Genomic DNA, 13,055 nt, shown 5'->3' with positions numbered 1-13,055 from the left:
GAGAAATTTCTGACAATTTGACTATTGTTTTGTTTTTTGTTTTTTTTTTTGCTGTTGCTTTTGCTGTTTTCATGTAATGCTGTAACTTTCCTATCTTAAAAAAAATGCTGTTACTATTCATAACTAGTGTGCACTAATGACCTGCATGGGGGGTCACAAATAGACTGAAGTTCATTTTCTGTGGTCACGATTTATGGTTAGGAAAGCACTAACCTCAAAAATGCGTCTTCCATAATTTCATAATGAATAAGCCGGCACTGGTTGCTTTAAAATCACCTGATCAGATTATAGAAAAACCTTTTTGTCATTACCTACATAATCGAATCCCATTGTTTGGTGAAAATTACCGTAATACCACAATAAAATCGCACCTGCAAAAAAAGCAGGCCGTACGTGACGTCAGAGGTGTCAAATTCTTGACATTTCTGCAGCACAGAGGGGCTTGTCTGGACGAGGACAGTTTTCCCTTTGTTCCTGCGTGAGTGAGGAAGACCTCGTACTTCGCCACAGGATTTACTGGCGTTTTACAACCGAGCAACCGAGTGTCTCTGCGTCAGATAAACAAGGTAACATCTTTTCTGTCCTTAACTTGTCCTCCCCCCTCCCTGCTGCAGCAGTCTGAGGACAGATGTCCCGCGCTGTGTTGAACGCTTGCTTAGGCTTCTCTGAAAGTGGCTGGCACATTTTTTTCTTAAGTTTCCAGGAGCGCTATGCTTAATGTGCACGATTACGGTGAAAACAAAAAAAGTTGCGGGGCATCTTGCAGTTTAAAATCCCTGCTTAATAACCGATAACGTTGCACGAAAGTTTCTACGTTAGTAACTTACTCCAAAAACTCTAGTTTTGTCGGCCTACGTCAGTTAGATGAACGGGATAAAAGTAAAAATCCATGCAACTCCAAGGTTGCAAGTTATATTCAGTTGCTTCAGAATTTGCTGTTTTTCTCATGATCAGCGGTTCAGATGGTGATGAGATACTGTAATGTTGACATTGTGTGTCTGAAAAAAATAGCAGCAGGGTTGTTCCCCTGCAGTACAGAAAGGTCTACTCAGATTTAAGTATGTGGAATCAAATCCGTGTCTCCCTCTGGTGGTTGTACAGCCACTGAAGAAATGCTTAAATTCTCTAAAAGTGATTTAACACTATGTTGAGCTCAGAGGATGTCTTGTCTGATGTGTTCCCCCCATGAGCGGATTATGAGACAACAGGTCCCTGGGCACAGACATTTAAAAGGCCCCACACCTCTTCTACATAGCTTCAAGACCCACAGTGGTGGTTTTACCTCTTTTTTGTTGTTTTGACGTTTTGCGTCTCTTTTAGGTCCTGATGCGTCTCTTTGAGGTTTTATGTCTGAAAATGTTGTCATTGTGGTCATTTTGTGTCTCTAAGGCAATTGTGTGTTTCCTTGTAGTAGTTTTGCATCCCTTTAAGGACATTTGGTCTCTTTTTTCGTGGCTTTGTGTCTTATAGTCATTTTGTGTGTCTTTGTGATTGCTTTATAACTTTTTGTAGTAATTTGTGTTTCTTAGGTGATTTTGACTTCTTTTGATCATTTTGTGTCTCATTGGTATCGGTTTTAGGTGTTGTTTTCTAAATGTTTGTGGCTATTTTGTGTCTCTAAAGTAATTTTGTGTCTCTGCAGTTCTTTTACATCTCTTTGTGGTCTTTTTGTGTCTCTTTAGGTAATTTTGAGTCTTTTTTGCTGTTCTGTGTCTCTTTGAGGTCATTTTGTCTCTTCTTTGGGAAGTGTTGTGTGTCTTTGTAGTTACTTTGTGCCTTCTTGTAGTTGTTTCCCCCTTTTTTGTAGTTATTTTGAGTCTCTCTGAAGTAATTGTGTGTCTCCTTACAGTTACATAATTTTTAATTTCTTTATTCTCATATTAATAGACCTCATGCCACAAGCCTGTGTGTTTCACATTTCCTTGAATAACAGGTGTGTTTCTGTGTCCCAGGATGGCGACCAAAGGCAGCATCAGGCCCGATGAAGGCCTGATGATGATGCAGGAGCTTGACGACCGTCTGAAAGAGCAGATTGACAAACTGGAGCATGTTCGTCTTGCTGCCGTCGAACTGAAGGAAAACTTGTCTGGGGTACATTCAGCATGCACTAAATCCTCATCTTTGCCATAAAGTGTTGAATCAAAACTAATTTTCCTTCTGTTTTGACAAAATGTTTGTCTAATACAGAGCAACAGTGATCTTACTCAGTCCATCACTGAACATCTGGAATGGTTGAATCACCTGTCAGAGCAGGTGGAGACTCTTCACATGAACACAAGTGTTTTTGTTCAGGTGAGAAACTGAAAGAGTTTTCTGATTGGATCGGGGTAATGTGCATGTATCACAACTTTTAAAACGGAAAAATAATGAATTCTCATTTTCTACTTGAGAATATTCTTTGACTTGGAAACAGACCAGACAGTGCTCTTCATTATATCTGTTTCATCTGTATCCAGATGAATCCTAAGCCTCGTGCATGGGCAGGGAAACAGGGGTCCAAACACGGCTACCGCTGGGGACGTTTCCACCAGGCTGAGGACGCCCAGTCGGAGTTTGGCTGGTCCCCCATCCGCACACGACGAAACAGTGACGCTGCCTCTGAAATGTCTTGTAACTGGTGACCTGAAAGACTGCAGCCTGTCGATCATCTGAGGTTACAATTGGTGCAAAATGTTGTAAGCTCATTTCCACCAAAGTAATGATCAACTACCAAACTCAAAACCAAACTCTTTGCACATTTTTATTTTCATTGGTACATTTTCATTTATTATGATGCTAAATTTCACATGTACGTAGTCTTTAAAATTTCCCATGTATGGTTGTGTTTGCTTGATTTTTAATAAAATCATAGCTAATCTCATCTTGTTAGTGCGTCCATTTTATCTCCATGCTACCTTTGTGTAACATTCATAAAATCTTAAAAGAATTTTGTCATGCTTGTGTGCTGGTTATAGGGATTATATATTAAGGTTGTTATTTCCATTCTTGTGAAGGTGACAAGGTACAAAGGTTACAAATAAACTTTAATTAATTCTCACAATTCTAACTACTTGCTTTTTTATTAACAGCATTTACTTTTATTTTTACTCTCAATACTTAAGTACATTTCATATCATTTATATTTTTATATTTTTAACTAACATAATAGTTTTACACATTGCATTGTAGCACAGGGTACAATTTTGTAGTTTACACACTCAGCACATTATCCATATTACAGTTTAAATATATACATATCAGTGCTAATTGTCTATTACTGTATTTCTTCCATTTATATTTTTTACACACTTATACATACTCGCTTACTTGTTTTACTCACACTGTATTTCTATTTTACATTTTATGTTTTATATACTTGTCCTAGTACGTATTTGTACTTGCGATAATTCTTTATGCTGGCATCAGATTGACTGTAAAGTACCACAATATCCCCCGTGAGGATCAATAAAGTATTTCTGAGTCTGATATCAGTAAAATTATTTCTGAAGCTTATGTACAAAAATATAACATATTTTAAGACTTTTACTCTAGTAATGCTCTAATAGGTGACTTATACTTCTACCAAAGTCATTTTCTGGTCAGACATCTGTACTTTTACTGAAGTTTGGCTTTTGGGTTCTTCATCCACCACTGGTATTTTTTAGTTTAATTATTAAAACCAGGACTTTGCAAACGTTTGAACTTTGCTCTCAAAACAGTCAACGGATATTGCAAACTGATATTTTGTAACAGCTGGATAAGAGGCCGTGTTTTTCTCAGTCTGATGTAATGTGTGTTTTATTTGTGAAACCTGTAGATGCAGATGTAGGTCAGAGAGCTGCACCAGCAGGGGGCGCCGCTGACATGCGCCATTATGTCACTGTTCGTCATTTTGTGGTCAATAAAGCTTTGGCACAACGCGTGGGTGATAATTCTGGAAGGAGCGTCTGACTCGCTAAAGTGACGCTGCCTCCTTAAAAAGGCTCATTTTGAACACGCCGAGCCGAACTTATTTTTGTATCTCTATAAAATATTACGGGTATCTAGTTGACCTCCGAAAACATGGCAGAAAGTGACTGGGATACCGTGACTGTGCTGAGGAAGAAGGGGCCGACTGCCGCCCAGGCCAAATCCAAGCAGGTTAGCATGGACACCTCACTTCGTCTGTTTTCGATTTTAATATACTCTTAAATATATCCAACACAGTCAAATTTCAGGTTTCAAGTTTGTGATAACCCGAGCAAACGTCAAGTGTATGATTTAAATGTGATACAAGTGGCGAACTTGCGGTTAAATCAGTTAGCTAACATCGCTCGTGCTTCGTGGTCTAGTTTAAGCTAACAACAACAGTGACCGTTAGCCTCTTTTAACACACCTTTAATAATGATTAACGACGTCCGGAGTAACAGTAGCTAACGGTAGCTAACGGTAGCTAACGTTACTGTTGGTCAACTATTTGATTTGGTAAAAATAGCAACTAGTTTGCTAGTGTTAGCCTGTTAACCTAAAAGGGATAACTTGGCTAGTACGCTAGCTAGCTGAAGTTAGCCATAACCATAAATAGGTTTATGCTTTTATTGTCGGGTAGGACGCCATGTCCAACCCTCATGCTGATTTTTGATAATGATTGTTCTCGAAACATGTTGCCAAGCAAAACACGGAAGATCATGCTTACCTGTGATAAAAATCAAGTATACATCTAATGTAACAACCCTGTTTTAACTGTTGACTATAGTTTTTTGGACCATGGATGACGTTAGTCAAAAAGTTAGGTAACGACAGTTAAACCAGTTGTGAAATTGGCGTGGTCGTGCTTGGGCACCATTGATCATGTTGTCTTTTGTTTATCTTATTCGTCATACTTGCACAACCAGATACATTACTTATTAACCACATGATACTGAGTCACAGAGCTAGATAGGGAATTGTAAGAGCCTGTTTATGATGCAATCTGTTGTCAATGAATCTGAATGTTTTGGATTTAATGATTTATTGTACTTGTCTGTTTTTTTAAGGCTATCACAGCTGCTCAGAGACGTGGGGAGGACATTGAGACATCCAAGAAATGTATGCTTTCATCACAGACATGCAATATCAGAGCTGCAATTCAGCATGTAAAACACAACATGCACAGCATATATGTAACAGCTTGTGCTGTGATTTGTTGTTGTTGTTTTTTTTTTATGATGCCCCAGCAGTACTGAAATCTACTTAAAACTCACACAGGGTCTGCAGGGCAGAACAAACAGCATGTTGTGACGAAGAACACAGCCAAACTGGACCGGGAGACAGAGGAGCTGCACCATGACAGGGTTTCTCTGGAGGTCGGCAAGGTCATTCAGAAAGGCAGACAGGACAAAGGTCTGACCCAGAAAGACCTGGCCACTGTGAGTATACAGACTTCTTGAATATTGATGTGCATGACATGTGATAGCTGGTAGTGCTGTTGCTGGTAAAGATTTGTAAACAAGTGTTTAACTTCATGAAAAACTAGATAATCAAGATGCAGCTTACCAACTAACAGTGAAACAACAGCGCGCACACTCACACACTCAGCCTCGCTGTAACAAGTGGAGAAACACAGCTCTTTTTAAAATGCTGTCATTCATAAAGTATTGGTATTAATAAAAGGTGGCATTGTATTGTTTTGAACAGCTGGGTACCTCAGTACTTTTCTAGTATTGGTATACTGTGCAACACTACCTCCGTCCAACGTACAACTTGCAGTGTGGGTCAGAGATTGAGAACCAGATAAAACATGGTCTTTTCTGTTCCCTCCTTTCTGATTTTTCTCATAGTGTTCTCATAGGGGCGGCTGTGGCTCAGAAGTATAGCAGGTCACCCTCTAATTGGAAGATCAGGGGTTATTATCAGTGGTCTCATAGTCACACAAGTAAAATTATATGTTAATGATTTACTGAACTGGTGCTATTTTTTTTCATACCACACATCGCATGTCACTTGTACAGCACCAGGCGCACTACAGTGCAGCCCAGAGTGTCTGTCTCTGACTCTTGACTCCAACCTCGGCCCTTTTGCTGCATGTCTCCTCTCTCTCCCCCTTTCACACTTGAGCTCAAATAAAGACAAAAAGCAAAAAAAGAATCTTAAAAACAGGAGATTTAACACAATTGCTTTGTGAGTTCTTTGTTGCTAAACCAGTACTATAAAGACTGCACAGGGTAAAATATAGAGACTCAGTCAATAATTTTTACAATACTTATCAACAGTTTATTGGTTATAGGTCTGAGTTTGGGAAGGTTAACAAGAGGATGCATTTTGGTCATTTTGCTAACAAGGGGAATGGTGTCCTGATTCGCCCTTCCTCACATAACCTTTAAGTCTTGCATAAACGTATCTACACGCAAACAATATTAAATTGTAAATGAGAGAACAGCAATACTTGTCAAGTTTAAACAATATACCTTGAGTATAAAATGATCTTATTGCACAGTAAGTCCTTTTTGAGAATTATGTATTTTTGCAATCCAGCTAGCAAAGCCATCAAAAATGCTAACCAACATTTGTTCTCATCACATAGTTAAGAACAAAAAGAGCCTTCAAGACCATATACTCTTAATAATTATTTGAAAAAGGTTGTGTACAAATCACAATTAAAACATGTCAGTTTTCTGACATCATGTGATAAATGCAGCCCACAGATAAATGGATTCCCAGCTACAGGAGATGTATTTGGATGCGTGAGTTTTCCCAACTTAACAAAATTCTGAATTATTAACGGCAAATCTTTTCCTCAGAAAATTAACGAGAAGCCTCAAGTCATTGCGGACTACGAGTGCGGGAAAGCAATTCCCAACAACCAGGTCATGGGCAAGATTGAGAGAGCAATTGGTAAGACTGCTATTTGCTAGAACAGCATGATTGTCATAACTATGTTTCTCTTTCTGGTTGTTTAACGTGTGTGCTCATCTTCTGTCATGAACAGGCCTGAAACTGCGTGGGAAGGATATTGGCCTACCCCTGGAGGCAAAACCTAAGAAGAAATGAACACAAAGCCTCGAAATCAGCCCTCCCCGGTCCCATCTCTCCTTGTCCCTGAAACCAGAACCCTTTCCCCAACCCAACTCTCCTCTGCTCTCCCACATCCCTCCCTCCCTCCCTCCCTCTACCCGGGCTGATCTCACCTGCGTCCTGCCTGAGGACCTGGTGCTCCACTACATTACAGGCTGCATAATGAAACCGTTTTCTCGACCGCATAATCAAATGAATGATCGAACGTCTTTTTCAGCGTCACAAACTCGAAGTTCTATGAATCTTCTTTTCACCTATGTCTGCTTAGGCTTTGGCATGATCAATTCAACTTTTTTGATGGCAACATAAACGCGTTGAAAAAGGTGAATTATTTTTCATGGCCAAACAAACTAGTTCGACACGTTAATTCTGAGCATGACCTAAAGTGCTTGATTGCATCTTTTTTTTCACACACTTGAGACAGTGCGTGGATGTCATTACAGTGTTGAAATGTTTTGATGCTGTGCTTTGTTTTGATCTAAGAAATAAAGTTTGGCAGTTCATGACATTTCTGGCTGTGCGTTTGTAGCCAATCTAGCACAAGATTTCGTAACAAAACTAGCAACACTGTCTTAAACATTACTTATCGTCGTAACCCTTTATAACCAGAACAAACTGGTTTCTATTTCAAAAACATGAGAAGAGGGCAATGAGCAAGTTCACAGGGAATTTTCCAAAATTAGCAAGGAATTAGTGAAAAGTTGCCAGAGAATTACCTTGAAATTAGCACACAAAAAAGGAAAGAAAAATGTTTTTTAAAAAAAAAACAAGGAAATTGATTAAAGAAGTGCCAAATTGTAAATGTTACTAACTTTAACTATATAATTATAATTAGTTATTTTTAGTAACCTTTCAAATATTTTTTTTCTCTTTCTCTTTTATTTTTGTTTATTTTTTAAACCAATGTTCAGTTCATTTTCTTGTAACCTTTTCCCGATTTCTTGCGATTTGCCAGACTTCTCTTGACAATTTCTCGTTGCCTTTTTTAGTCCTGTTTTCAAATGAAAAAAACTTATTTCAGAGGATTAAACTCTTGTGAACGGCATCCTAACATAACACCGATGTTGATCCAGGTTTAGAAGGGTTAAACATAAAAGTAAATCTAGCAGTTTGTCAGTGTTTACAAATAAGAAATTAATTTCTATTTAACAAAGAACTGTGCTTAAAGAGTTAATGCCTCATAATGACAAAGGCACTAAACACACCAAAGCGAGTTGACTGCATTTACAATGGAAAGTACATTATTATGGCTGTACTTGCAATCTTCAGTTTTGCAAGTCTGAGATCATTGTAGTTGTAAAATTGAACCACTAGATGTCAGCGTACTGCCAGAAATATAGTAGGATTTTTTTTCCTAAAATGGGAACAAGTTATCGTTTTGCAAATTACAAGTAAGTCTCAAGTCTTTGCACTCAAGTCATAATTCAAGACAGGTAACTTCTGAGTCAAGTCCCAATTCCTAAACATTTAAGTTTTGAGCCCTAAACGAATCATGGTGCACCAAATTTAATGTCAATTTAATAACTTGTCATAATTTATAGATTTTACAAAAATTGGTGCGGCCTCTAGCTAAGTGAAATTAAAATTTTGTAAAAGTTTGTTGGAAGTTGTTGCATCTTAGTTAAATTCTTCATCCTTCACGTTTTGCACTCTGGTTTTTCTAGTTTTTGTACACAAATTAAATAGCTTTATCATTTCTTCTAAATGCTGCTCCGTAATGCAACAACATGTTTTTATAACCTGTGTGTCGTGTTTCGCTCTCTGTTGTGATACCGTGTTCATTTTGTAGTCACTTTCCCAAGGACTACAATCCCCTTGATGTCTTGCTACACTTGAGATTGACGGAAGTGTTCAATCAAAAAGTCCCAGCTCCTCATACAACTAATTCCACGTTTAAGCCTCTGACAGAAGATTTGGCATCGTAAACATGTTTTTGCAGGGATTTGACTGCGCGGATGTCCTTTTTCCTCCCACTGCTGATAACGATTCAGCTCCAGCACCTCAGTCTACGTCCAAATACCGGGTGAGTGATGATTTTCCAAGATTTGGTCTCTCAAGTTAAGTCATCAAGTTTGTGACTCGTCTGAGTCTGACTTGGGTCCGAGTCGCAACTCGAGCTCACATCTATGCCTTTTGCAGATATTAAATGTTTTGGCATGTGTAATGTTTGTTTGAAAAAGTCAACCATTTAACATGAGACACTTACGCCCTTTAAACAGTTCCTGATGAAGCTTGGCTTTAGGGAGCTGTCTCTTTCTCTATAGCACTGGTCGGCAACGTTGCTGTTGTTGTTGTTGTTGTTGTTGTTGTTGTTGTTGTTGTTGTTGTTGTTGTTTACAATATCATACTGACAGTCCCACAAATAGGCTATAGTATCCAAACAGATAATCTATCCCTGTTTGAAGAATGCGGATTATGCTTATAACAGGAACAAATGTAACTTTAAAAAAACTGTTTAATTTTATGAAAAACACTGACACAAAAAACAGCACATAAAAAACAGAATATGACCTAAATGACACAGTGATCCAACTATCTGACTTATATCCCATTACTGTTAAAATACAAACTACATAGATTACCCTGAGTTATGCACTAGCTCAGGAAAAGTAACTGGCCTGACTGAGACATTGATAATAACTCCATGCACAGCATCCGACAGCGCGTCTATGCGGCGAGTAGCGGACCTCGCAGAAAGGAGCACCTGTTTCACGGAGGCAATGATATCATCTATTGACTTGCTCTCTAATATTATAATTTTTGCACATAGTGACAGTTTTCTCTTGCTAGCTAGCAAGTTAAATATTTAGCTAACTTCACTAACTTCACTAACAATTTTAAAAACGCAAAGGAGTGTCACCCATACCAAGAAATAATTCTGAGAGTAAAACGATATCAAATAATAATTAGAATAAGTTAGGCTATGCTACATGGTCAGTCCAAGTGTTTTGTTTGTAAAAAAAAAAAAAAAAAAAGAAAGAAAAAGGAGCAGTCATTTTCAAAATTAAAATGACAGGCTACATGTTTATTAATCACAATATGAAAAGTGGAAACAAAAGCAAGTTCATTAAGAGCATTTCATGACTGAATTCTATATATGAAATTATGATTTAATTTCATAATGGACCTATCCATGTCCTCTGTTCTTTCTTGAGTTATTTTGACCCAGTATGTCGCAAATTTCAGTTGTATTTTTTTCTTTAATCAGTCCATTTATTAAATTAGCCTTTGATTATGTTCTGGCTTGCCATCAAATTAATTAGAAAAAAATGAGAACTTACTTGCCGACCCCTGTTCTGCAGTGTTGCAATCTCACGGGTGCCTTTTTCTTTTTTTTTTTTTAAAGATTTACGGACCTTATTGTTGTGGAGTCACTATATTAGCATGGTGAGGGGAGGCTCAAATGGGACAGAATACATTCAAAAATGTACTTAAACAAAAAATTGCACATTGTACTTAGAATCAGGTGAGACAAAAAGAGTATACCAAGGTCAAGTAGTGAAAGCCATGAAGCCCTCTGTGCCAATTAACCTCTATTGAGCCTTACGGTGCAGTCTCTGGTTTGGTGAGATAAGACCCCGTGGTGCCCCTGGCACCTCTGTAAATTAATGTGGTCATTAAGAGGAGGCAGCAGCGGGACACACCTGAAGAGTCTGCAGCTGTGGCTGTACAGTGTCCACTTGTTTGGAGTTTATGGTCCCACAGGATGCTGAAAAAACATGTCCGTTTTTTTTTTTTTTTTTTAACTTATTTCTTGCTAATTTTGGGGTTATTTCTCCTTGAGTTGCTTATTGCCTTTCCCCTTGATTTTTTCAAAGAAATTTGGCCAATTTCATTAGGTTTCAAAGGGTTAAGTATACATACTTTCATGCATGTGGGGACATGTTGACATGCACATATAAACATATTATTTGCTTTGTTTTGGGGACTATAAAATTACTTATTTAAACAGTTTGTATGTGCAAAAAAGTGGGTGTATTGACTTTTTGGATAAATTTTGTAGCAGGAGATGGTAGTATTCATAGATGCTGTAGAAAGTGAGACATAATAGACATAATGACAGTATAATTATGTAAGTAATTATGGCTGGGCAGTTGTGACAAAGTGGTGGAGTGGTTGGGGGTGTAGTCTTTATGTTCGTGTCCTGAAATTTTACATTTAATCTCTTTATCAGGGTTTGGCCTTTCATCCCCGGGGAGAAGAAAAGATACCAGAAAGCATGGAAAAACATGGAACTGGAGGTGCAGCAGCGATAGCTGTTAGGTTGGTTTTTAAAGTGGATTTTTACAGTAATAATGTTTCTCACTGCAGTTGCATTTATATCGTATGAAGTTGTGTGACGTTTGGGTGTGGTGATTTTTTTTTATTCTCTTTAGATCCTGTGCTAAAGGCAGTATGCTGAGATGATTTGCTCAAATAAAGTATGCAACCTCCTGACCGGTGCTCACTTGACAAACAAAGGAGGAAGCCTTGCTGTTGTTACCGGGGGGGTTATTTGGATTCCTGCTCAACAGGCTGCCTCACTCGGTGAGTACGGTGTGTGTGTGTGTGTGTGTGTGTGTGTGTGAAAGAGAGAGAGACAGAGACTGACTGCGTCCTGGAAATGCCATTCCATTGGTCAAAACACCATAGCAACATAGTCCCACCTATGACAAGGGAGCAGCTAGTGGTTTTGAAGGAGTGATGTGAAGCAGAAAGCTACATGGGGGGGAGTTAGTGGGGGAAGCACTGGGGGAAGGATTGGAAGTCTGGAGTCTAGTTTTGCCCTGAGGCTCCAAACTCAAATTGAGATTTCACTCCACGTTCAACCTGTTGTGTTGGTCCATGCAATGTGCACTCTGTCTCCCCCTCAACAGCAGATGCTTCTCTTTCAGCTGACTGTTGATTTTTTCAGCTTTCTCTGTCTGTTAGTTTTGTGCCTTTGTGTATTTCTTTCACTTTGACAATTACAGAAATTACTTTAAAGGGACAGTTCAACCCAAAATTGAAAAATCCATGTATTTCCTCTGACTTGTAGTGCTATTTATCAGTCCAGATTGTTCTGATTTGAGTTGACGAGTGTTGGAGATATCAGCCGTGGAGATGTCTGCCCTTTTCCCAATATAATGGAACTAAATGGCAGTTGGCTTGTGGGGTTAAAAGTGCAAAAAAAAAAAAAAAACATTTGAAAACTCAACAGCAATGTTTCTCTACACAAATCATGATCCAAACAGATAATCCACAGATCTTGTTGTGAGCAGTTTTGTGGAGGAACTATTTTCTTTATACTGAAATACATGCACCAACCATATCATTGTGCAGAAAGAACATCATATAATCTCTACTTATAGAATATATGATGTTTTTATGATATTTTTAGTGATATACGTGAGGTTTTCATGTTTTTTTTAATGGCATACTACACTGTGACATTTTTCTGACTTTATAAACAATACACTATACTATGTTTTTAAAATAAGACATACTACAAGATGATGCTTTTATGTTTTTTTTTTGAAAGGACACTATACAGTGATGATTTTTTCTGATTTCATAAAAAACACTATACTACAATGTTTTTATGATTTTTAACTACATAGTTCAAAATTACATATTATTTAAACAACATACTGTACTGTAACTAATCTGTGAATCTACCAAATCTAGAACTGTATAGCTGCCTAACAGAGCACCATCACCAAACATTAAAACAAGGTGATAAAGATAGCAATATCTTTAATGAAAAACATTGGATTAATATTACAAATCACTCACACACATTCAGATGGTCTCAGCTGTAATAAAAACAATAATGACAAACCAGGAATTCTGAGGACCAGGGTGAGAGGCACAAAGCTGATGATAGAGGGAGATAACAGAACCACCGACATGCACATGCTCTAACCCAAGTATGTGTGCCACAGTGTACACCCCCACGCAATATTTTGCATCCCTGTTGACAGACACAACACTAATTAATGGTGCAAGCAGCAATGAATGGGCCCTCGCATGACCACGTATACTGATGAACACTAGATGGCACAAAAATTCCATGTCATCTTGGT

The 13,055-nt window shown here is 38.2% G+C and overlaps 2 protein-coding genes across 2 annotated transcripts; both read left to right on the top strand.

Moving 5' to 3' along the window:
- Positions 1–406: 406 nt before the first annotated feature.
- Positions 407–3,040, top strand: LOC148186185 (uncharacterized). Its single transcript, XM_088070572.1, has 4 exons — positions 407–566; positions 1,953–2,091; positions 2,188–2,292; positions 2,457–3,040. Exons 2-4 carry the CDS (start codon positions 1,954–1,956, stop codon positions 2,619–2,621), a joined length of 408 nt encoding a protein of 135 aa, XP_087926698.1. The 5' UTR covers positions 407–566; position 1,953; the 3' UTR covers positions 2,622–3,040.
- Positions 3,041–3,871: 831 nt separating this feature from the next.
- On the top strand, positions 3,872–7,519 carry edf1 (endothelial differentiation-related factor 1). Its single transcript, XM_042509153.2, has 5 exons — positions 3,872–4,119; positions 4,995–5,046; positions 5,206–5,366; positions 6,738–6,831; positions 6,926–7,519. Exons 1-5 carry the CDS (start codon positions 4,042–4,044, stop codon positions 6,985–6,987), a joined length of 447 nt encoding a protein of 148 aa, XP_042365087.1. The 5' UTR covers positions 3,872–4,041; the 3' UTR covers positions 6,988–7,519.
- Positions 7,520–13,055: the final 5,536 nt, after the last annotated feature.

The sequence above is a fragment of the Plectropomus leopardus genome, chromosome 20, assembly GCF_026936395.1.
Source record: "Plectropomus leopardus strain MGB_pleo_1.0 chromosome 20, ASM2693639v1, whole genome shotgun sequence".
Lineage (NCBI taxonomy): Eukaryota > Metazoa > Chordata > Actinopteri > Perciformes > Serranidae > Plectropomus > Plectropomus leopardus.
This window is presented reverse-complemented; position numbering and strand designations above follow the sequence as displayed.